The sequence below is a fragment of the Hydra vulgaris genome, chromosome 15 (assembly GCF_038396675.1).
Source record: "Hydra vulgaris chromosome 15, alternate assembly HydraT2T_AEP".
Classification (NCBI taxonomy): Eukaryota; Metazoa; Cnidaria; class Hydrozoa; order Anthoathecata; family Hydridae; genus Hydra; species Hydra vulgaris.
The window spans coordinates 1,657,563-1,683,697 of NC_088934.1; the positions used below are offsets into that span (position 1 = coordinate 1,657,563).

Sequence of the window (26,135 nt, forward strand, 5' to 3'; positions counted from 1 at the left end):
GGTGCCTTATTTTTGTGAAAATACCCTTCACAAAAACTCCAAATAATCAATTTTATTAAAATTCAACATAACAATTATTGAGTTAATCAAAAATTTTTGAAAAAAGAATTTTTTTTTTTAAATTATAGTTTTGCCCTGTTAATTAGTCATATTTTAGTCACTTTTCCGTTCAAAACAAGGCTTACCCACCCAGCAAGACATTATTTAAAACTTTTTTTTTCCAGATTCGGAGTCTCCATAAAAGTCTTCACCAAAAGTAACCTTGCTGTTTTTGAAATTAAAAAAAAAAAATCGACACACCCTACTGTACAAGTCAAGTACTATCTATACCAAGAGTACCAAGTACTACGTAAGAGTTTTCTATTAAAATTTATATCATAACTAAAGCATTAAAAGTATTTACGAAGAAAAAAAAACATTACAAAAAAACTGTTTTCAATTTATTTTTTACATATTATCTAAGTAACTTTCCACCTGTAGAAACTTTTCCTCTGTAGAACCATATTTCTTGTTTTCAATTTCTTGTAAAATTCACCATACTTTATTGCTCTCTGAGACAAATTCAAATTTGGGTGATTTATTTTCGGATCTTAGTGTGATGGCAATTAAAATTTGATTCACAAAGGATCAATAATCGCATGATTGCTATAAACTTATTTGTTGTAAAATCAAGTTTGAATCTTACTCCTCTCCTCTGAATCTTCGGACTTTAATGTGTTTTAAATTTAACACCACTTTACTCAATCAATTCTATTTGCAATTTTTAATTTACTTTAATCATTCTATCTGCATATTAATGTTCTCCATCGTCCCGAGATTTCGCAGTCTCTTTGGTCAATATCTTCCCTCATCCCAAGACTGCATTCTTTTTAAGCTTTCTCTTTATCCAACTACTTATATTGATGTTTTAAGTGGTTTTAATGTTCATGACACTGATTGGCTGCTAAATAACTTTGCTAGCACAAAAACTCAAAAGTTTTGCTTTCCCTTAACTTCTTAACCAGATAGTAAACTTTTGACTCCATTCCTAGATTCAATATTCCTAGATAACTCAGATTAAATTAAAAATAACCTCGGCTCCTTAATTCTTCAGAAAGCATCACATTGTCTGAACTTATTCTTTCTACCAAGGAATATTAGCAAAAAACATTTTTCTTAATTAATCTCTTAAATCAAAAGATTTCTGACATTCTTGACAAATAGATTTCAATCAAGCATTTTAATCACTTTGGTGTCTGTAACATAAGTTATTTCTCATTTCAGTATGAGGCTAAAATAAAGTGATAAATAGTTTTGCAAAATTCTTCAGAATTCTTTTCAATATTCTCTAAACTATTTAATAAGTCTTAACTGAATTTCCTCCTTACTGATGAAAAATGGCATCTGCGTTTACAATAGCTATAGATTTCAATACTCTCGTTCTACTGCTGATTTTTTAACAATAATAATACGAGGGTTCTATCACATGTTTTATGAATGCAGTTAGATAATGCCCATTGCTCCTGATCCTTTTAATCTTGTAAGGTGGTGGTAAACCAATCTCTTCTGTGACAGTTCACAGCGGCTGCTAAATTTTTCACTTAAATCACAATAGTGTTAACATTTGTTAACATGTTGATGATAGCAGCACGAGAACTAATCAATTGTAAATAATTAATAGCATGCATAAATTAAAAGTAATAGCATGCATAAATTAAAAGTAATAGCATGCATAAATTAAAAGTAATAGCATGCATAAATTAAAAGTAATAGCATGCATAAATTAAAAGTAATAGCATGCATAAATTAAAAGTAATAGCATGCATAAATTAAAAGTAATAGCATGCATAAATTAAAAGTAATAGCATGCATAAATTAAAAGTAATAGCATGCATAAATTAAAAGTAATAGCATGCATAAATTAAAAGTAATAGCATGCATAAATTAAAAATAATAGCATGCATAAATTAAAAGTAATAGCATGCATAAATTAAAAGTAATAGCATGCATAAATTAAAAGTAATAGCATGCATAAATTAAAAGTAATAGCATGCATAAATTAAAAGTAATAGCATGCATAAATTAAAAGTAATAGCATGCACTATATTTCCTCTTTTTAATGTGCTTACCATTTTCTTACTCCTGCCCTTTTTTTCGAATTTTTTTTTTGATTTTTAGACATGGTTTAAAAATACATTTTATAATTTAGTTAGACCTGCTCAATATACCAAACTTAAGCCTCTGTCACATTGTTGTAAGGTGGTATCTCTTTATCTTTTCTATATATACTACAACTGCTTCAAGTGAATTATCTTGTCTAAACCCATCACACACATATTTGATCCCACTAAAACTCAACCTTCTGACTAAAAAAAAAACCTTCATGTATAAAAATGGTTTAACAATACTCGATGTGATTGAAGTTACAAATTTATTTATGTTAATTCTTATATTTCTTTATATAGATTCAGTATTGCTTTGTTTCTAATTGTGTTAATTTTAAATGATTAAAATTTATAAACTTTGTTTAAATGAGAAATTCAAAATATTATTTTACAAAGAAGACAATTGACTAAACAAAAGATCATCTCTTAGTGTAGATACAAAAATAAATTTTTTATCTCATCATTTGATACAGCTGATTCGTTTTCTGTTGCATCTTAATTGCATCTTCTTTTATTAAATACATCAGAATTTATTCTACTGTATTTTGTAATCTACATTTTTATATATTCTGATGATGATTTAATCAGATGTGATGATGATGTAATGATTGCTAATATGCATAATAAGTTCCATAAAAAGTTGTTTTTTCTATAAAAGTTTTAAGTATAAAACAATTTGTTTTTGAACTTTTAAACATCGAGCACTCCTACAACCAAGAGTTAAGGATTTTTAATACTAAATAAAATTTAAATAAGAAAATAAAAAAAATAATCAAACAAGAACAACAAAAACAATACAAATTAAACAACAACAATTCATAAATTTACATTACATACATTATAAACAAATGCATGGTTAGGCAAAAAAGAAGAAAAAAAAGAAATTAAAATTAAAATCAGTGGCTACAAGTTGACTACTAGCTTTTGTTACATTGCGGCAAATGGTTGTAGCTTACTTAGACTAGGTAATGCTAGTCTGAATTATGCAGGTAGACGTACCCACATGGAGGCCACATCTCTATAAATTACCTTGAGAGCATCAGAGCCAGTAAGCGATACAATTCTGCGTATGCCTTTAGAAATCGCTTCTTCAGAAACAATAGCAAATTCTACTACATCACCTGTGCTTTTTAAATGTCTAATCAAAAATAATATTAAAAATTTTAAACTTGAAAACCTGAATGAAGACAAACAAATCAAGTAATAAAAAAAAAACACATTAAAAATATTACTTGATATATATTTAAAAACATATAAATAAAATTAACATACGTTCCACCACAAAACTCAACAGAAGTTTTATAACCAGCCTGGGGATCATTAATTAGTTCTTTGATATCATAACCAATTGAGATGACCCTTACAGGATCTGGATACACCTGAAATAAAAAAACTGCATCAAAACTAATTCTAAATATGGAAATAGTTATTATATATATAAAGGTTTATTAAGAAGATGGGGAGTGAAGTTTAAACTAGCTAGATTAAATTGGGAAAAAATAAAGAAAAATGCCTTATTTCTCAAAAATGAATGTTATAAGATAAAAAATAAACTATATTTATATATTATAAATATTTTATTAATAAAAATCTATGGTTGTTATAAGTAAATCCTTTGGCTAGATTATCAATTGCAAAGGGATACGATTGGCTAAATTATAATTACATACAAAAAAGATTGTTCTTGTTATTATTTACCTCATCAAATATGGCTCGCAAACCTTGAATATTTTTAGCAACAGCCAAAGAGCTTGCACTAGCAAAAACTTTTTGATCTTGTTTGATTATTTCTCTAGTAATATCCTCTGTCATTTTGACTTGTTCAGATGATAAGGCACCCTGAAAATAAAAGTGCATAACAGAAAAGATTCTGTGTGAAAAACGTTTTGGAGAAAGAAAAAAAAAACTTACTTTGGCTGTAAAATCAAATCGAAGCTTATCTGGTGCAACCAATGACCCTCTTTGATCGGCATCATCAACAAGAACTTTCCGCAATGCAAAGTTAAGCAAATGTGTGGCAGTGTGGTTATTCATCAATGATCGACGTCGGGACTTTTAAAAAACATTGAATGGATTAATCACTGAGACAGAGAATTTTAAAAAACATTGAATGGATTAATCATTGAGGCAGAGACTTTGAAAAAACATCGAATGGTTTAGTAGTTGAAACTTTTCAAAACAAGTTAACTCATAAAATTTAAGTTAATATTTCAGTTTAATTTTTTTAAATCAAGAAAACATAACAAGAAGACATAACGTAGTTGAAACTACCTCATCAATGCTACATGTTACTTTATCACCAACTTTGAGAGTTCCCACCAAATTTCCCACATGCAAAACATAACCACCGTGTATCTGCACATCATTTACGGCAAATTCCACCTCCTAAAACATGTCAAAAAACGAAAAACAATAGGGTTATAAAGTACAACTCACAATAGGGTTAAAAAGATTTTTGAAAAGTTCTTCTGGTACCCTCTTAATGTGTACTTTATGATAAAATAACACTAAGTTTTTAAACTTTTTGAATAAAAAATACTTTTAGGGGTTTAGACCTGTTAAATGTTTATGACCCTTGAGCATTTTAACAGGTCATTAATATTATTAAAATCATGTTGGGTCACAAATAAAGCAAAACTATATAAAAACTTCCAAAACATAATTATGAATTTTTTTTTGAAAAATGATTTTATTTTTAAAGTTTTTATATAATTTTGCTTTATTGGAGACCCAATAGTAAACTTTTGAAAAATTTTTTTAAATATTAGTAATCTGTTCTTGAGCAACTCCTAAAAATATTTTTTATTCAAAAAATTATTAAATCCAGTGTTATTTTATTTTACAGTACACATTAAAAAGGTATGAGCAGATTTTTTCAAAAATGTTGTTTTTTGAACGACTGAAACACATGTTAGCTATACTTTTTCTCATATTTTTTATGTTTATTTTATTATTTAATAAAGTTTTTTTATTTAATAAAGTTCTTTTTAACATGTGATAACTAAAAATCTGGACAAAATTAGAAATGGTATAACTTTTTAACGGACTTTTTTAACAATTTAAAAAGTATAATAACGAAAGACATCTAAATAATAAAAATAAATAGATTTATAAGTTTTTCATGCCATGACGACAAACAGTGTCTACGCTTGTAAATGTGACGGCAGCAACACTTTCTATGTCAATTCTTTTAATTGAAAACTCTATTTGCTTTTTAAGTTTGCCTAGGTTTTCAGCTTGCCAGTTTTTGTTGTACACTTATCTCTTAAGTTCAGACAAAAAATCTTTAATTGGATGTAATTCTGGCACATTAGCAGGATTATGCTCTTTCGGTACAAATTCAATATTTTTTGCTTTAAGATAACTTCGTACTTTACGTGAATAATGCGACAAAGCTAGATCAGGCCAAAAAACAATATTGTCATTTTTATAATGTTTTTCAATGAATTTCTCCAATCTAACAAGACATTTTGAAATATACACATCTTCATTGACTGCTTGGCCTGACGGAGCAATGTACTGCTGAAAGATTCCCTTTGCAGAGAATGCAATCCAAACAAGTAATTTTGGCTCAAATTTGTCTTTTTTCTTTAATCTTACATCATTTGATGCTGCATTTATGTCAGAAGAGTAAAATCCAGCATTTCCAGAAATATTAGTGTTGGTCAAATAGAAATACGATTCATCGTCAACAAAAACAATTTTTTTCCGAAAAATCAAAACCAACCTGCAACTCTTTGAAAGAACAGCTGCTTTTTGAGGTGTTTTAGTTTTTTTACGATAACGAATGCTAGTTTTTTGGTGAATAATTTTGCCTATGTACGGTTGTGATACATGAAATCGTTTTGCAAGATTACGCTGTGAAATACCATCTTTTGGATCAATCGATTTCTTAAAGTGTTTTATCTCTTTTGCAGGCATCTTTATGCTTTGCCACCACTTCCGACTTTTCTTTCTGGTCCTATATTGTTACCCTTTCTTTTAATTATATTATAAATAGTAGATATTGGTATGTTCTCCATTCGAAAATGATTTACAATAAAGTTTTTGTTGTCATCCGAATGCAAACCCAAAAATGTGTACACTTGTTTTCTAAGGGAGTCTTCATTATAAGCTTTTTCTTTCATTTTTAATTAATCCTAAATAAATTATTTTTTAATAATACATTTAAAGAATTAAATTTGCAACAAAATAGAAGTGATTGCAATTATATAAAATTTTTCCTTTGTATTTTTATATTTACACAAACTTTGTTCAGATTTTTAGTTATCACATAGATAATGAACATCTTTTAACAGATGGCATCACCTCCTGTGTAATGCATCATTTCTATTTAAATAAAAAACAATTGACTAAAAGTTAGGCAACATGTCCACACAAAAACAAAACAAAACCTCTCCAAGATTAATGTAGCCAGTGTCAAACAGTTGTCCACCTTGCTCAGCGTAAAAAGATGTCCTATCAAGAAGAACACCACATTTTCCATTTGTAACTTCATCAACAAACTGCTTGTTAACTCTCAGAGCAGTAACTATGGCTTCTGTTGGTTGAAAAACTAAAAAAAAAAAATCTGATTATATTTATTTCAATTAAGTTATTATTAATTCAACAAATAACAAAAGCATATTTACTACGCAAAAAATAACAACAACAACACAATTTTATCACTGTTTCAATGCAATAGTTAAACACAAAATGCCAATTATGATGCCCAGGTTATCATAAATACAATAAAATGAAACTTTCTATTTAAAAACTCATTTTTTTAACTTTTGGTGAGCAATCTTTTATTTTTTTTTTAGACATTACACATTTAACAAATTAAATTTTTTACATACATTTTTTCTTAGTGATTTATTAGCTCATTAAATAAAAAATTTTATTAAAAAATTATTTAACATTTTTTTGCTGTATATGAAAATTTGTTGTATTACAAGTATTTATAAAATTTGTTGTGTTACAAGTATATTTATGTAACTTCAGGAATTCCTCAAGGTTCTATCGTTGGGCCTATACTTTTTTTAATTTATATAAATGATCTTCCAGATCTCCCAGATTCTCTCATCTAAGGTGGCATATAATATCTTGTGGCATAATAAGGTGGCATATAATATCTTGTGGCATAATAAGGTGGCATATAATATCTTGTCATAAATGATCTTCCAGATCTTCCAGATTCTCTCATCTAAGGTGGCATTGTTTGCTGATGATTTATTCTTGTCATAATAAGAAGCCAACACTCTCCGATTCCTTGGAAGGGGAATTTGAGCTGGTGAACTTTAATTCAGATAAAATTCTATTTTTTTCAGCCAATCGTTATCGCAATAATTTAGATCTTCTTATATTTATGAATGGTAATGAACTCGATGAGTCATCTACCCTTAGTCTTCTAGGATTAACTCTTACTTCCTATTTTTCTTGGAAACCATATATCAAATCCATTGCAAAATTAGCATTTGTTAAGGTTGCATCTCTTTATCATGCTCAATACTTTCTTATTCCAGATTCTAATCTCTATCTCTATAAATCTCAAATCCGTCCTTGTATGGAATACTGTTGCCATATCTGAAGCGGATCTTCCAATGATGCCATTTTTCTTTTAGACAAGGTGCAAAAACGCATTGTAATCATAGTTGGACCTGCTCTTGCAGCCAACCTCCAACCATTACCACATCGTTGTGATGTTGTATTTCTTTCTCTTTTCTACAAATACTATAATGGGCACTGCTCTAAAGAGCTAGCGCCTCTTGTGCCATCTACTAAAATTCATTCTCGTGTTCATTCAATTCTTGTCATTCAATTAAGTCTCATCCTTTTTCTGTGACTGTTCCTATATGCTCCAAAAACTCTTATTCCTCTAGTTTTTTTCCTCACACATCAGTTCTTTGGAATTCACTTCCTTCATTTTGCTTTCCTGATTCATATAATTTGCAATCTTTTAAGTCGTCTGTCAATTGTTATCTTGCTCTACAATCCTCGTCTTTTCTCTTCCAGTAACTTCCAACTCTAATAGTGGTTGCTTACAGCCTTGTTGGAAGTGAAGATGTTAAAAAAAATAAAAAATTATGTAATTTGAATAGAGAAAAACTGATTTTATGTATGAATTAAATAACACTATATGATTATATATGACTTATGTGATTATATATGATTTATGTGATTATTCAATGTGAATATAATTATGTAAAAACTTGATAAAAAGCCAGAGACCCATCAAAAGACATAATGCTGATTAATTAGATATTTGATTGATTGTCAACAAGTCTATATTAACATTCTTTTTGTTTTCTTGATCACAATATTGTTTTTTAGTGGCATTTGTTTAAATTTCAAAAAGCAAGAACAATCTAAAACCACTAATGCAAAATAATTTACAAAATATCTTAAATATCACCAAATATTTATAAAATATCTTTAAATTAAGCAATATTGTTATAAAAATCAATAAAATTTAAATATGTTGCTTGTAAAAAAAATTACCTTATTCTAAAAACCTTTTATTTACTTAAAATTTACAATATATTGTTAAAAAATTGTTTAAAACATTTGTTTAGGTTGTTTCAGATCATTGAAATAAGTTATTTTTAAAAAAGACTGCAGTGCATGTTGAATGGATTAACAGGTACGCTTAACAGTAAACAGGTTAACACAAGAGGTGCGCTTTATGATATCCACTTTTTCCTTGCATTGAAGTCACGGTGTTTGAAAAGAATATGGGGGATGACAATTACCATGATTGTGTATGAAAATGTTACAAAACAAAAAGATAAAGAGATTTATAGTTTTAAAGTGAAGGTTATTGTGTGTCAATGCTCAGTTTTTGCTTTTTATTATTGTTTTATTATTGTTGGTTTACCATGACAGTTATTCTATTTTAAATGATTTATGCAGAGACAAAATTAGTACTAAATTTTCAGTTGGACAGATGGAACAGAAGTAAGAGTTCAGGATAAAGATGAATAAGACAAAAGTTATACATTGTAAAGCAAAGAATCAGCAAGTACTTCTTTTACTTTTACAAAATAACTTTTATCTTATTCATCTTTATCCTGAACTCTTACTTCCATTCCATACTAGAAAAAAAGTAGTGTGGAGCAGGGCGAGACAAATTGACGAACGTGAGAACCTTTGTTTAAAAAAAAAAGAAAAACGGACGTCACGTTTCGTTACTTTTACTTAAACAAACATTGGCATTCGCACAAAATTTTTAAAAACGAATGCATAACTTCAGCAATTTTTTTCCAAATAATTATGCGATTGATAGTTTTTCATTCATTATTAAAAAAACAAACATATTTATTATAAAAAAACAATAAGTTACTAAAACTTAAAACGCATTTTCAATGACTTTAAAAGAAATATCAATAGCTTTATTTTAAGTAGGGGTGTACCGGATTGGAAATGTTGAATTCCAGCTGGAACCGGATTTGCAAGATTTGTTAAAAAAATTTCGTCCAGAACAAGAACTATATTTATGCAATTTTTTACCTTCAAGATCGAAAGCCTGCACCTCAGCATAATATATATTTATATCCTATAATGCATATATATATAACCTATTTCATTAATTTGATTCTTGTTTCATTTAAATCTAATATGTTGTTTTTATTTGTTTCTAATAATTTTAGTTTCTCAGAGGCAGGTAACATTTTTGATAAAAAAAGAACTAGTTTGTTGCTCAAAACTGGACAACTCTTTTTGCACCACAATATTCCTAAACTTTTAGAAATCTCTAAACAATTGATTACACAGATAAATTACATTATGTTTGTTAAGAATTTTGTAATTTTTACCTAGGTTTACTTATAGTTTTGCATTGCTCTGTAGGATAATGATTTTTTGATTTAATTTACATTCTGTGGCACATGTCTTTAAAAAAAAGTAAAAAATAAATTTCGGCATTCCAGTCTGAAACATTGTATTTGCGGCTGGAACTGGAATTATGTAAAAGCCAAAAATTCTGCCCAGAATTCTGGTCGGAACGTATTTACGGTACATACTTTTAAGTTTAATAATTAAGCACTGAAAAAAGTTATCACACAACTAAATTAAGCACACAACTGAAAAAAGTAATTATGCTTTAGCATAATTTTTACACGCCTTTACAAAAGCATGGGAAATTTTAGTTAAAATAAACACATTTGCAATTACGCTAAAAGAAACCATGCTAAAACATTTTCTTATTATCGTTAAATTAAAGTAATGTTTTCTAAAGTTTTGAATTTTTTAAGATTTGCAGAAATATATATAGTTTAATAGAATATATAGAACTATTATGTTTATTATAGTTTTCATTTTTTTACTGTGTGAATAACAACACTAATAACATGATATTTTATTATCAAATATTTAATATTATTATAAATAAATATAATAATACCATATTAAGTATTTAATAACTTATTATAATAACTTATGAAATACTTAATATTAAATACTTATTATTTTAAATGTTTTAAAAAAGAAATGTCAAAACAACTTTTATTTAATTTTAAGTTCCCTTCTATTTAAATTTCTTTAAGTTTATACATTTTTTTATAAGTAAATAAATTTAACAAACTAAATTGAGAAAAATTCACTATTTTGTATTAATGGATAACAGTTTACAGTCATAAGGTTATTGCATATTAGTTATCATTAATTTGCATGCACTTTGCAAATGCGTGAAAAATTGTTTTAAATTAATAAAATTCAATAACATTTTTGATTAATTATTAAATTATATATCTTATTAACTAGAATAAAAGCTATTTGAAAATAAACTCCCTTATTTTAATAAAAAAAACTCCCTTATATTTTAATAAAAGTTTATTTGAATTAAAAAAATAAAACTGGCTTATTCATGGCCGACGACACGGGTTTTGAAGTGGAAGCGCAAAACTATTTCTAAAAAAAAAGTCCTCTAGTAAGCTGTTCCATCCTGGAACTAAACAGTCAGTTTTAGCGAGATTGATGAAACGAAATGCAGCAATTTATCGTTTCGGAAGACATTCACTTACTTTTTAATTTACCGTTGCCATCTCGTTATAACCATAATTAAAAAGATATAATCTCGCTTCATTTCGAGACAAAACAAGATTTTATCAAAAAACCTCAAAAAATCCTTTTGCTGTAACAAATTTAATGAAAATTAACATCTTTTTTTTTAAAGTTACAACTTTTTTCTTTTGCAAAATATTAGGTAATGCTATAGCCAATCAGAAACCAGAAATTTATTTGTTTTTATAATATGTAATTATATGTTTATATGATTATGAATAGCTTAGCTCTAGTATTACTGATTCAGCTGTTATATGACTTAGTTATATGATTCAGCTTGCACCTAAAGCTCAAAATCTTTGTCATCATGCTCTCTTACCCAAATAATCAACTTTGTGATATAATTTCCAGACCACTTCAATTTCCCAAATTACTTTCTATTGCTCAAATCAATTGCCCAAATCAATTACTTGTGCTCCTTAACTTGTGCTTTGTTTCTTATCCTAGCTTGTGGTTGGTTTCTCTTTGAGTAATTCAAACCATTCTTTGAGTAATTCAAACCATTCTTTGAGTAATTCAAACCATTCTTTGAGTAATTCAAACCATTCTATGATCTCACTAAAACTTTAAATTCTTTCTACTATTTCACTTCTTACTAATGTAACACTGTATATAATAAAAAAGTAAAAAATAAAAAAAATAAACAAAGAGGTAAAGATAATAAAAATAATTAAAACCATTTTTTCATGTTTTAACAAAACTTAAAAAAATTTTGGAAAAAAAAAAGCTATTTTTTCTTACATCACAATGAAACAAAATAATTTTCTAATTGGTTTAAGATATAGTTAATTTGTAATATAATAGAACACTTTGTAAACTATATATTTCAACCATCAACTTAAAACCCATCAAAAATGACTTAGGCGATTGTGAAATTATTGTGACAATATGAAATATATGATACAAAAACAAAATTACCATAGTGTCCATGTTCATCCTTTTCATAATTATATTTTGGAGATTCATCTGTCTGTACAAAACCTTTTGTTTTCAGTTCATCTATAGCATGGACATCTAAACTATATGTATCTTCCACTTCAGAACCTCTGGCACGAGCCATTTCCTAAATAGATAACAATAGACATTTTTTTATTTGTCTTTTGCATAATCATTAGGAAAAGCAAATTTTTTTAGCATGAAATTTTTACTTGAGCTTTAGTCTTTAAAACCTCATAACCAACCATATCAACTTTTAAGTTGCGTTCTTCTGCCATAAGAATTGTTAGATCACTTGGGAAACCATAGGTGTCATATAATCTCCAAGCAAGATCTCCTAGAAAAAAAAATTATTTTCTTAAAAAATATAACAACTGAATGTTACTAAACATATTTATCTTGAAAATCAATCAATGCAAAATTTGAAAATCCTATAAAAAGACAGGTTCAAACTTATATCCCCTAAAATAACTCCTAAGAGTATGTTTTATTTACTAATCTTTAAATGTAAACTTTAAAATCTGAATTGTAATTTAGGAGTATCTTAATTCAAGCAACTTTTTTAAAAGTTTATTCAACCAACTCAGCAAATACTAACCTGCAATTATACCATCAGTAGTTTTATCTGCAGTTCTATTAAATAACCTTCTTCCTCTGGCTAATGTTTTTAAAAATTGACTTTCTTCTTCATTAATAATGTCTTTAATCTAAATAAAAGTAATTTTGAGTCTTTCATAAAAATAATATATAATTTTTAATAAATTTAATATTAAAAAAAAAAAATTAAATTTACTATTTTGATAAAGCATAAAAATAATGAAAATGAAAAAAAAATAAAACAACTACAATAAAAAATTAACACACAAAAATAAAAAGCATGTATCAACATCATTTTGTATTGTATTGGCTCTTAGATTTTTGTATCAACACGATTTTCAAAAAATTTAATAACATTCAGCAATTTTGAATAGATTATAACCATTTTAGCATTTACAAAATTCAAAAAAAAAAAAAAAAAAGTTTGGCTGCTTTCTTTTATACTTTCAAAATACTTTTAAATTTTTTAAAAGATAAAACTTTCACTAAAAACCAAATTAGATCATACTAACCTTAAGTTTTAAACAGATGATAAAATAAAGATTTAAATTTTATATTTTAATTTTAACTTAATTTAAATTTTATTATTTATATTATTTATACATTAAACATGCAGTAGTGGTGTAGTGGTAGAGTGCTCGCTTCATAAGCAAGAAGTTTGGAGTTTGATCCCTGCCACATCTCTGGTAGTACCACGCTCAATTTGTTTCTCTGCACAGCGGTTTTGTTTGTCAAGGTTTGTATTTTGGAGTTACAGTTGAAAGAGGATTGTAACCACAATAAAGTATTCTCTTGGACTATAGTGACTATTTCTTGGCTTTATGGAGGTAACAAAAAAAAAATTACATAGACATACTTTTTAAATGAAGTCACGGATGTCAATATTCACTTCTAATTTTTAGATGTCTTGAACAATTTTGTACAATCAGGCAGGTACTATGTGCTTTATGAATTATAATTGTAATTAAAATGATGATCTTGAATTTATATCCCTTATCTTCGTCTTAATATATCTTTAAGCTGATGATGATGATTAAACTTTCTCAAATTTTTATTTAAACTTTTCTTATTTTATGTATACGTATTGACTCAAAAAGTAAAAAAACAAACAAATATATAGCAAAAATACATTTAAACTTGTATTAAGTGAAAATTTTTGTTGAAATCTGGAAAAACTAAAATTTGAAAGAAATATCATGAATTCCGGATATATTCAGAAAAAAATAATCCCTGGTAGCGGATCCAAATCTTAAAAATAGAACACTTGCAAGTTTCATTCCCTCTTCCAACAAGGCAATATTTTCTAAGCAAAGCCAACTTTAACATTTGCTATAAATTCTCATCTACCTCTGGCTCAAAAATTACCAAAATCAGCAGTCTCTACAGACCTCATTCATTTAAGGCTTAATAGCAAGCACCTTTTAAATATAAAAACTTATGTTTCTTCTGGCTACTCAATATAGTCATCAGACCTTTAGAAAACCTCCATTACTGTCTACTTTAACGTATACTTATCTGGCAGAAGGTTACATTGATGAACAATTTTCAAGCACAAAATGTTTTAAAAGTTTGTGAAAATCATAGTAAAACCAAATAAAAAAAACTTTTTGAGAACTTTTTTTACCTTCGGTAATTCCTCATATATATGTGGTATAATGTAAATTACTATACAAACATAAATTATGATAATATAAAAAATACAAACAATATATTACAATAATAATATAAAAAATTATAACAATAACTACTATACAAAACATATAAAATATAACAATAATAAATAATATAAAAAAATATTAATAATAATATTTATAATAATTAATAATAATAATTTGTGATAACTGAAACTTTTTGGATAAAGATAAAATTCATTACTTGAGAAAAAAATTACTAACAATCTAGAATTGGTATATAACAATCAAAAGATTGTTTTAAAAAAAAAAAAAACATATAAGATGTAAATAAATATAAAAGAATACTGTTTGTGGATCTTTCAAGATATTTGGATAAACAGATCCTAAAGAAGTACAAACAACATCAACAAGAGATGCAAATACACCAGGTTTGCAGTTGAGTTTTTCTGTTGCAAATCGAACAGCCCTGCGCAGAATTCTACGAAGCACATATCTAAAAATTAAATCATAATTTTTCATATTGAAAATTTAATCATAATTTTTCATAATCTTTCATTTAAATCTTATAATATTTAATTTATATCACTAATTAAATTAAATTAACATGAATATTTCTGATATTAGATTAAAGATAAATTTGAATATTTCAAAAGTATTTAATAAAAAAAGTTAAACAAAAAATATAAAATTTATATCATTTGCATGAACTGTGATTAATATCTGCAATAAAAAAATAAAAATTTAAAGGGGTAAAAAGCTAACCCTCTTCCTACATTGTCTGGTCTACCACCATCTGACAATGCTACTGTTAATGTACGAATATGGTCAGCTATTACTCTATAAGCCATATCAACACCATCTTTATCATCAGCACCAACTAAACCAAGGTAAGGTTTGGTACCAGTAGCCTGTTTGATCAGAAAAAACAATATCAAATATCTAAAGAAACATAGCATAAGAAAATATATCCCAAAATTAAAAAAATAATAACTTCACAGAAAACTTACAAACAATAAATACCTGATGAATTGCATCAAAGTAGGGTGTGAACACATCTGTATCATAATTTGACATTTTATTTTGAAGCACTGATATTATTCTTTCCAATCCTAGTCCGGTATCAACATGTTGATTTGGTAAAGGTACTAATCGACCATCAACCTCCCTGATGTTTAAACATATAATTATATAAAAAAAGATTTGATTTTTTCAAAATTAAAATTTTTTTATCGTTTTTGATTTTTGTATCAATATATAAATTTTTATTTTGTTTTAAAATTGTGATTTCAGTTTGAAAAACTAAAAAGTTAAAAATAGAGTTTGTGCAAAACAAATAAGTTATTTCTGTGAAATTAGACTTGAATTCAAAGAAGTTAGAAACCAATTTTGGAATCTTCACTTCTATATATGCATATTGTAAATACTACATGCCTACCTGCACACACATTAACCACTTACACCAGGGCTTGCGATGAAGCGATCGCGATCGCGCTCCGCTCGTAAAACGCGCCCTTAAACAGTATTTTCAAACGCTCTAGGTGCGATAAACAACGCTCATTCAGCTTATAACGAGTGTATAAAATAACGCTCGTCCAATAGTTTGTGATTATTTTTTTATTTTCAGAAAATTTTTAAAAAAGATTTTTTATTAAAGATATTCTTATTATCAAAGCACTGATATAAAATATAAAAAGCACTAAGTCGTTCTCTTTTGCACTAACGTAATGAACAAGCAGTTTGAAGTCGTTAATAGTCACTAATTTCAATAATGGAATTTGCACATAGAAACACAATGTGAATACAAAAATGCGCAAATAAAATAAGAATAGAAAATTGGAAAACCATTATAAGAAAATTGAAACTGCAGAGTATTTTTAATCTTGTCAAAATATCAAGTAAGATTTATTTGATTTATTTTTGTAATATTCCACACATCGTTATTATAATAAAAATAAATATTAATATTAGAGTAATTTTTAAAATTAGTTTTTGTTCATAAAATAGGTTTTTTATTAACTATTATTTATTTTAACTCAAATTTAAAACGATTCTATTGTTTAGAATGTTCGCAATCAAGGACATTCGAAAAAGAAACAAAGTAACGATGTCAACATTTATTAAATAGTTTGGCTTGGAAGAAATAAAGTTTTTATCCACGCATTTTAAAACACCATTGGAACATTCCAATTTTAATGAAAAGTTAGTTTTCTAAGATAGGAAACTTTTTTTGATTCATTCAAGAACCAATTTTGAAGCAATGGTACGCAATCGCCAGACAGGAGAAATTTGGAGGTCGACGTACAAAAAGTCAAAGTTTCCTAATTTATTAAAAGTTATATCGATTATTTTCGCAATTTCCGGATCAAACTCAAGCGTGGAGCGAATGTTTAACACAGTAACTAGCATATTATCAGATCAACATTTATCTATGAATCACGACACTCTAAATGATAGCATTATGATATTAGGAAAGCATGGAAGCTGGTCAAAAAAAAGAAATAATCCTGATTAAAAAGCGAGCAAAAGAAATTTATTTGAATAAGAGACGAGTGGTTCAAGTTGATGATGATCCAGTTGACTATATGACAACAGCAACAACATTGATTACAAATAAAATTTTTGATGATGATGATGATGAAATAGACAGTGCTGATAAAGACATAACTGATGAATTAGCTGCATTCAGTTTTGACAATGTAGAAGAGGAAACACCGTTGACAAAAGTTGAGGGGAAAATCTGTTATTTAACTTATAATGAATAGTTTAAAAAAAAAAAGATTTTCAAATTATTCTTGTGTTATTTTTTTAAGATAAAAAAAACGTAATTTGAAAAAGAAATTTTAGAAAAAAATCAAATAATTAATTCGAATAAAAAATATCAAGAAATATAAAAACCATTAACCGTTAATTAAGTTTACAGCATAACATTTTAAAATACATATATCAAAACAACGAAGCAAAACTAAGTCACTAAATTATACTTCAACACTAAATCAATAAGAAGTTGCGTTTTTGTTTGATATTATGTTTTTATAACATAAATAGTTAAAAATAAAATTGCCATCTGACAATATACAAGAAGTTTGGAAGTATAAAAATCTACTTCGTTGTAGTAGTTTCATGAGTGTGATACTAATTCAAACATTTTTTGATGAAATAATTATGTAACAAATAAAAAAAGATATAAAAAATAAAAAGCTTTTTATGAGCATCACCTTCAGCAATTTTCATGATCGCGCTCGTCGACTTTATCTTGAGCGCACATAATCACGCTCGATGAAAACATATTCTAATTTTACGAGCGCGATATAACACACTTGACGATTTTCTTCATCACAAGCCCTGTTACACCTTAAAAAAATACCTTATTTCATAAAATATTACTTTAAATACAAACGATGTCAAGTACTAATGACTATATGTAATGTAATATATGTAATTACTATATGTAATTTCTTAACAAAGAAAAATACATTTTACAGTACCATAATAATTAGTTATACTTACGTTACATATGCATATATACATACATACATACATATATACATACATATACATATATATACATATATATACATACATACATATATAAACATACATATACATACATGCATATATATATATATATATATATATATATATATATATATATATATATATATATATATATATATTATATATATATATATATATATATATATATATATATATATATATAGCAGGCTATTTTATTATGATATCAGACTGCTCACCTAACCCAGCAGTATAAGATATATATATATATATATATATATATATATATATATATATATATATATATATATATATATATATATATATATATATATATATATATATATATGTATATATATATATGTATATATATATATTTATTATAATGCAGTTAGCTTTTTAACATTTGTTAGTTACAACTGTTATAAATCATAAATCAAAAAACTATTTTTGAGAGAAAAATTAGTCATCTTACAAATACCTGTTAAATTGTATAAACACCAAGTTCCATACTTCCAAAACATCAGGGACATCCATGTTAACTAAATTTGAGGCATCTCTTCCACCAATACGATCATAATGAAGCTCTGAACAAGGACCACATGGACCTGTTTCTCCCATTTCCCAAAAATTTTCCTTCATCCCAAAGGGTAAAACATGATTGGGTGGTAAACTTAAAACAACATAAAATTAGCTTTAACACTGTTGAAAATTTATGCCATATTTTTTATTCACTATATATTCATTTTTTCTTAAATTTTATTATTGTAACATGGGTAAATATTTACCCCAGTTCGAGCCAGAACTGCTTGGCCTCTTCATCTGCAGGTACTCCATCAGCTCCACCAAAATATGTAACATAAAAACGTTCTTTCTCCAGACCCCAAACATCTGTTAAAAGCTCCCATGACCAAGCAATTATTTCCTTCTAAAATACAAAATTAAATAAACTTAATAAATATAAGCTGAAATATAATGTCAAAGTATTTATATGTACATCAAATATATGATAAACATAAAGATTATAAGAATTAAGTTAATTTATGTGTACCAATTTATGTATAATTTATGTTTCCCTACCAGAAAAAAAATAATAATTTTAATAAAAATATTTTATACTGTTTTGAAAATAAGAAAAGAAAAACTAGCGAAAAATCAACAATAATTTTATAATCAATATTCTTTTTAAACTTTTTTTTCTTCTTGATAATAACAATAGGTATGGTGGTCAAAAGCCTAAATGTATGTAAAAAGATACACATATATATATTTACATAGATATATGTATGTACGTATGTACGTATGTATGTATGTATGTATGTATGTATGTATGTATGTATGTATGTATGTATGTATGTACGTACGTACGTACATATGTATATATGTATGTATGTATGTATGTATGTATGCACGTATGTGCATACATACATACATGTGTTAGCTCTCGCTCACATTTCCTTTAAGTGGTTTACAGGAGCAATTTACGGCTTTCACAAAAGTATAAGTTTTTTTGTATATATAAAAAAAAATTCATTTAAAAAAAAGACAAAGTTTGAGTTTCAGATTGACTTTTTTTGCTTACAAAATGCGGTTATTTTTTTTGCATAACAGTCACTGATTTTTTTTTTTGTAAGGCTTGAGATTATATTTTAACTATACAAATGGCTAACAACTTATCGACTTAATAATATAAGTTATTTTGTACTGCAATAATTGTTTTTTTTTAGTAGAGCAGAGTTTTAGTATTATAAATGCAAATATAAATATTACATAATTCAAATACAAAGTTAATTTAAAATCATTTAAAAAAAAAAAAGGAAACTTGCTTTTCTTTTTAAACACAGATATGCAATGCAGAGAGATTTTTTAATCCTTGGTGTGAAATACTGTGGAATATAACTATACCATTAATGACAATATGGTCAAGTTAGCAAATTGTTTATAAAAGAAAAGCATTATTGATGTAACTAAAAAGAAAAACGCAAAGTGATTTTTACAAATAAATAAATAATTGCCTAATAAATTGCAATTCTTTTTTAAAAGCACAGTTGTAGCATAAAAACAAAAAGATTAAAAAACAATTAAAATCTTTTTTTTTTTTAATTTTTAAAAAACCTTTTCTTTAATTGGACTTAAAAAGAAGAAAATTAAAATAAAAAAATATAATAATATTATATAGAATAATTAGGCAGGGCAATTGCATAGAAAATAGTTTATTGTTTGTTCTTTATCTATTACATGTTACATGGTTAAATAACAATGCCACAAACTTTACAGCCATATAAACTTTACAGGATGATGAAAAAGGGTATTTGATTGTGACTAAATGAATATATATTTTTTTTATTGTTTTAATTTTAGAGTTTTATATTCTTATTTTTATTTTATGAGTTTTATATTTTTATTTCTATTTTATGAGTTTCATATTTTTATTTATGAGTTTTATACTTTTATTTTATCAAAAAATTTTGTAATAGAGAATAACTAAAAGGGGTGTAAATAGTTCATTGATTATTTTTATTGAGGATAAACTTTTTTACATTGGATATGAAGGCATTTCATAACCCATATAAAAAAAGTCATATCGGAGAACATTTTTTTTTTAGTTTCAACAGGAAGAAAGTTCCTACAGTGAATTGATTGATACTTTATTGACCTAATAACATACTTAAGTGTTTGTTTTAAAAGCCTAGAGAGACTACAATTATCTAAGATTTAAGTTACTATAAACAATAGATCTAAGTTTATAACTATGAATACCTTTTGTGAATTTAAAATAGCTTGTGAAGCAGCTGGGCATATTATTGTGGATAATGTCCCATGCAAGTACACAGTTTGATAAGTAGATAAGTTCATGAAGCTTTAAAATTTTAGAAAGATTATATAGTATGTCAGATTTTTATTTAATTTTATAGTATTTCAGAATTTTAGAAAGATTATATAGTATGTCAGAGTTTTATTTAATTTTATAGTATTTCAGAATTTTAGAAAGATTATATAGTATGAAACTAAAACTGTTAGGTTGAAAGTGAAATTCTTAATAATTTATTCTGGAGATTAATAAGGGTATTTTTTATAAATGGATGAACTTTGCCCCCATATCTGACAACCATAGCGTAGATGGGAATTAAAAATAGCATGCCAAATATTCACAAAAATTTGTAATTCACAAAATGCCAGGCTTGGCCAGGAAGGCGTGCGATTTCAAGTCTTTATATGATCACGCAAATAATATTTTGTTTTGACAATTTAACCATGGTTTTTAACAAACACACAGTGGGCCAGCTATGGACAAAAGTCAAAATTTTGATATGATCCAATCTGTCTAAAAATCATATACAATATTCTATATATATATATATATATATATATATATATATATATATATATATATATATATATATATATATATATATATATATATATATATATATATATATATATATATATTTATATATCTAATTAAAGTTTTGGAGTTATTTTATTAAATTTGTTGTTTAATAATTCTTAATCTTTCCAGAACGGGTTTATAATAATTTGGTGAAAAGTTGACAATTTTTTATAACTTTGTTTACATTGTTACACAGTTTTATTTAATTATTTTTGCATTAGAACAGTATTGATTGCTATTTATAATTTAACATTTAAAAAGTAATACTTAGCCAGAGTTATGGATGCTAATGCCATTAAATTTAATTTAGAACGTAATATTTAATTTTGTTTAGTAAATGAATAATAAATAGGTATAACAAAAAAATTAAATTTTATTACTTAAATATGCCAAATTAAATGCATTCTTTTTGGGGTGGGTTAGAGCAGCAAATTAATGGTCATAAACTGTTCTTTAACATGTAAGGTAGTCAAAACACTTGGTTTAATGGACGTAGACGTATCCAAGCTACACATAGAGTACAATTTGGTTGCTATGGTACCAAATTTACATACCCACAATTTATTTTTGCATTAACGGTGTTTTAAAAGTTTTTTATTCGTGCTACGTACACTATATTAAATATTTATATTAAAATGAGATTCACACTTTTTATGGAGTTATAATTTTAATTTGTTGCTATAGATATCTAATATTTTATTATTTTTTCAAAACAACTGTATTGATTGCTATTTCATTACATTTTAACATTTAAAAGTTAATACTTAGCTACATTTATGAATGCTAATATCATTTTAGGCTGTATTAAATGAATAATAGAATTGGCATAACTTAAGTTTTCATTATTCAAATGTGCCAAATATCATTGAAATAACCATGGTAGATGGTAAAGTGGAATTAGCTTTGTCAGTCGAGACCAATGCATCACAGCCCTGCTCAGTCTGTCAGGGTTAGGGTTTGGGGTTAGGGTTAGTCACAGCACACCAAAAGAGATAAACAATATTGAAAAAATGGTAGCAAAAATTGAAACTGCAAACTACTCTGGTCTACAGTATGGCTTGTCACTATTACATGCATGGATTAGAACAATAGAATGCTGTATTCACCTTGCTTACAAATTGGATAACCAAAAGTGGCAGGCGCGTAGCACAAAAGAAAAGTTATGTGTACCGACAAACAACAACAACAACAAAAAATCCAAGATGCATTTAAAAATTGTCTTGAATTAATTAATGATGTGCCCAGATCTGGTGGTTCTGAGACATCAAATAATGGAAATACAGCTCATCATTTTTTCCAATCTGAAAGTATTGTGGCTGAAATTTTAAAGCTGGATGTACTACTGCTGAAAAAGTTGCATGTCATCTTGGACACATTGTCATCAGCTTTGCTAATTAATGCAGATACATGTCAAAAGTACTGCCTTTAGTTAAGTTTTTTTGTTAAAATTATTTCTATACTTAGCCGTGGCTAACTTAGCTTTGTAATTACATGAATGATTACCTCTTTTAGGTGGCTCATTTGTTTGCACAGAGCTACCCATGGTATTACATGCCACTAAGTTTGCACAAGATATTGTGCAAAGACATGAGGTTGTGAGAAGAATGGTCTTGCCTATTGGAAAGCTCTCTGAAGAGGTACAGGAACCATGAAACAAGAATTTCAAACATTTCCATGAAAACTACACACGCAAATGCAGTCGCTCCAAAACCAACTATGATGTACTATGCCAACTTTCGTGCTCATCAGACCCAATAATAAAATAAAAAAATCCTAAATCAGGAAACAAAATTGTAACAAAATATCAAGTTTAATTAAATAAACTAGAAAATTTATTAATTAAAAAAATTATATTAAAAAAAAATTTTTTATAAAATTTTTATATTACTTTATTCTTTTTTTTAGAGTCGTTGTTGAAAAAAAATCTTTTATAACAATTTAACAACAATTAAAAGTTTTGATATGCAATTTATTCATGATTTTTTATCAGTCGCTAGAACTATAAGAAATTTTGTTAATTTTTTTACTTACAAGATAATGAACATAACGATTTCTCTGTTTAAAAAAATGTATTTAAAAACTTAAACAAAAGTTTTAAAATAGGCTCCTTAAAATTTCCTTAAGAAAGTTCAGTAAATTAACAATGCACTAGCCCACAAAATTTTGCAGTACCGTTTCATTTTTTGCATGAAAAACTTGTTTAAAAAACATACAATTTTTCACAAATAAATAGCAATTAGTTTTCTCATTTTCCTGTCCATTAATAAAAACAGTAGAGGTTAGCAAAGACATTTGAAAAACAAATTTAAAAACTGTCCGATTTTGCCGAAGCTTCAGCTTTGGAAAAATCTTAGCTTCGGTACATCTCTAGTTTAAATAATTTATGTAGATAGGGAAAAGAAAGGAAAGATAAAGAAAAGAAACTAACAGTTTTTGTTGCATAAAAATAGTATTTTAACCTTCACTACATGACATTTATATATGCTTCACACATTACATGACATCTGATTTTATATTAAAAATTTATCTTTTTAGTCAATTTATCAATGAAAAATAAAATTTAAAATAAAAAGATAAATTCTTTTAAGCTTATTCACATAAATATTGCTTCCCTCTCAAAGCACATTGATGACTTGGAACATTAAAATTGGAACATTAAAATCGACTCAACTAGAACTTGGTATTATTGGAATAACAGAAACTAGATTAATTAATAAAAAGTTCCAACTACGAATATCTTGCTCAATGGTTACTGTTATGAACATACACTCACAGAATCACAAGCTGGAGGTGCTCTCTTATAAATCAATAATAAGTATGCATATAAACCTAGAAAGGATCTTCATGTTTACAAACCAAAAGAATTAGAATATGTTTTTGTTGAATTAATAAATCCTAAAAAATCTAATACTATTATTGGTTGTATATATAAACATCCATTAATGACAATAGATAACTTCAATGCATTCTATATTTTTCCATTACTTGAAAAACTTTTAAAAGAAAATAAAACTGTATTTCTACTAGGTGATTTTAACATAGATTTAATTAAACTTTTATTTCATTCAACATCTCAGTTTATCGCTCAGCATTCGACTCAAGAGTTCTTAAATTTACTATCCTACTTGCCTCATAATCCATCCTACAACAAATAACTTTACTGCAGGTAATTTCACAACATCTATATCTGATCACCTCCCTCAATTTCTGATTGCTTATGACATCTTAAAAGTAATATCTAACAAAAAACCAGCTGATTATGAAAGAAACTGGAAAAGTATTAATGAGGCATTTTTATCTGATTTTTTAAATTTTAACGATAAGGTTGCCAATGAGTCTTGTGATAATGACTGTAATAGCTTGCTTCTTAAAACTATCAACACTATAAATAAATTGCTCGATATTAATGCTTCTTTTAGAAAATTAGCTAAAATGGATATAAAATCAGGGATGCGGAGTCCCAAAAAGGACTCCGGATTTTAAAGTCACAAAAAGATTACTTCATCCAAGTTTTTGGTATCCAAGAGTTCTAAAAATATAAATAAGTTTATGAATTACTATTAGGAAAATTAAGACTTTTAGGTTAGAGGAACAATCATTTTTGAACCTGGAGTCCTTAGGTATAATGGCGGCAAGGACTCCGGGACTCCGGGCTTAAAAACAATAAGTTTCAAGTCATTAAATCTCATGAATTTTTTTCTTATAGCAGATCATAAGTCAACAAACATGTTTAGAGCTTCTGGACACTACAGACTTGAAAAAAGTAGAGTTATAAAGCCGGAGTCCTTTAGATACTCTGCATCCCTGTATAAAATTCAAAACAAAACCATGGATCCCCAATGATCTAAAACTCACTATTAAATACAAAAATAAGCTTTTTAAAAAATATATACAATCAAAGGATTCTGATAATAAAACTGTATTTTATAATGATTACAAAAAATATTGTAAAACACTTCAATTAATAATTTAAAAAAGTAAAAATAATTACTATAACAACCATTTTTAAAAAAATATACTTAATATGAAAGCAACATGGAAAGGTATTGCTAATATTATCAACCTTAAGTCTACTTCACAAGTTTCACCAACCATAATTCTCCAAACAACAATACCCTAACTAATCCTTGTAATGCCGTTAATTTGTAATGCACTTAACAATTATTTTTCCAATGTTGCCTTAGACATCCAATCAAACATTCCTTAATCTAAGAATCATTTTACTGATTACCTATTTAAAAAAAAAGTTATTAGTATCTAACTATAGACCAATATCCCTGCTCTCAACTATTGATAAACTTTTAGGCTTATGTTTAACCGAGTTTACAATTTCCTTAACAACTCTAACATTCTGTGTGATTTACAATTTGGTTTCAGAACAAATTATAGAACTATATATATATATATATATATATATATATAACAAATATAGAACTACATTATTTGCCCTATTAAGTATGACTGAAAATAATAGAAGTACTCTAGATAAAGGATTGTTTGGTTGTGGTATCTTTATAGACCTTCAAAAAGCCTTTAATACTGTGGATATTAAAATTCTATTAAAAAAACTAGCTTACTATGGTATAAGAGGAGTTTGAAATTCCTGGATAAAATCTTTCTTTACAAATAGAAAACAATTTGTGTCTATTAACAGATCGAACTCTAATATTTGTGATGTCACTGTCGGTGTGCATTACCACAGACCTGTTGGTCTGTGCTGGGTCTATTATTGTTTTTAATTTATATAAATGATTTATCCAAAGCCATAAAATTTTTTAGAGTCCAATACTTCGCTGATGACACAATCTTAGTAAGTTAATCAATAAAATTATCTTAGTAAGTTAATTTTATTGATTAACTTACTAAGATTGGTTAAATCAA

General features: G+C 26.6%; 1 protein-coding gene across 1 annotated transcript in view; it reads right to left on the minus strand.

The window, feature by feature from the left end:
- Positions 1-26,135, minus strand: part of LOC136072038 (alanine--tRNA ligase, cytoplasmic-like) — a 40,300-nt gene that overhangs the window by 6,677 nt on the left and 7,488 nt on the right. The window contains exons 3-16 of the mRNA XM_065820008.1: positions 18,652-18,791; positions 18,345-18,536; positions 15,371-15,515; positions 15,113-15,258; positions 14,696-14,843; positions 12,718-12,826; positions 12,332-12,456; positions 12,102-12,246; positions 6,539-6,699; positions 4,416-4,529; positions 4,056-4,196; positions 3,843-3,983; positions 3,417-3,523; positions 3,174-3,282 (exon numbers count right to left, since the gene is read on the minus strand). Of these exons, the coding sequence (XP_065676080.1) occupies positions 3,174-3,282; positions 3,417-3,523; positions 3,843-3,983; positions 4,056-4,196; positions 4,416-4,529; positions 6,539-6,699; positions 12,102-12,246; positions 12,332-12,456; positions 12,718-12,826; positions 14,696-14,843; positions 15,113-15,258; positions 15,371-15,515; positions 18,345-18,536; positions 18,652-18,791 (1,923 nt within the window). The remainder of the gene's footprint in view (positions 1-3,173; positions 3,283-3,416; positions 3,524-3,842; positions 3,984-4,055; positions 4,197-4,415; positions 4,530-6,538; positions 6,700-12,101; positions 12,247-12,331; positions 12,457-12,717; positions 12,827-14,695; positions 14,844-15,112; positions 15,259-15,370; positions 15,516-18,344; positions 18,537-18,651; positions 18,792-26,135) is intronic.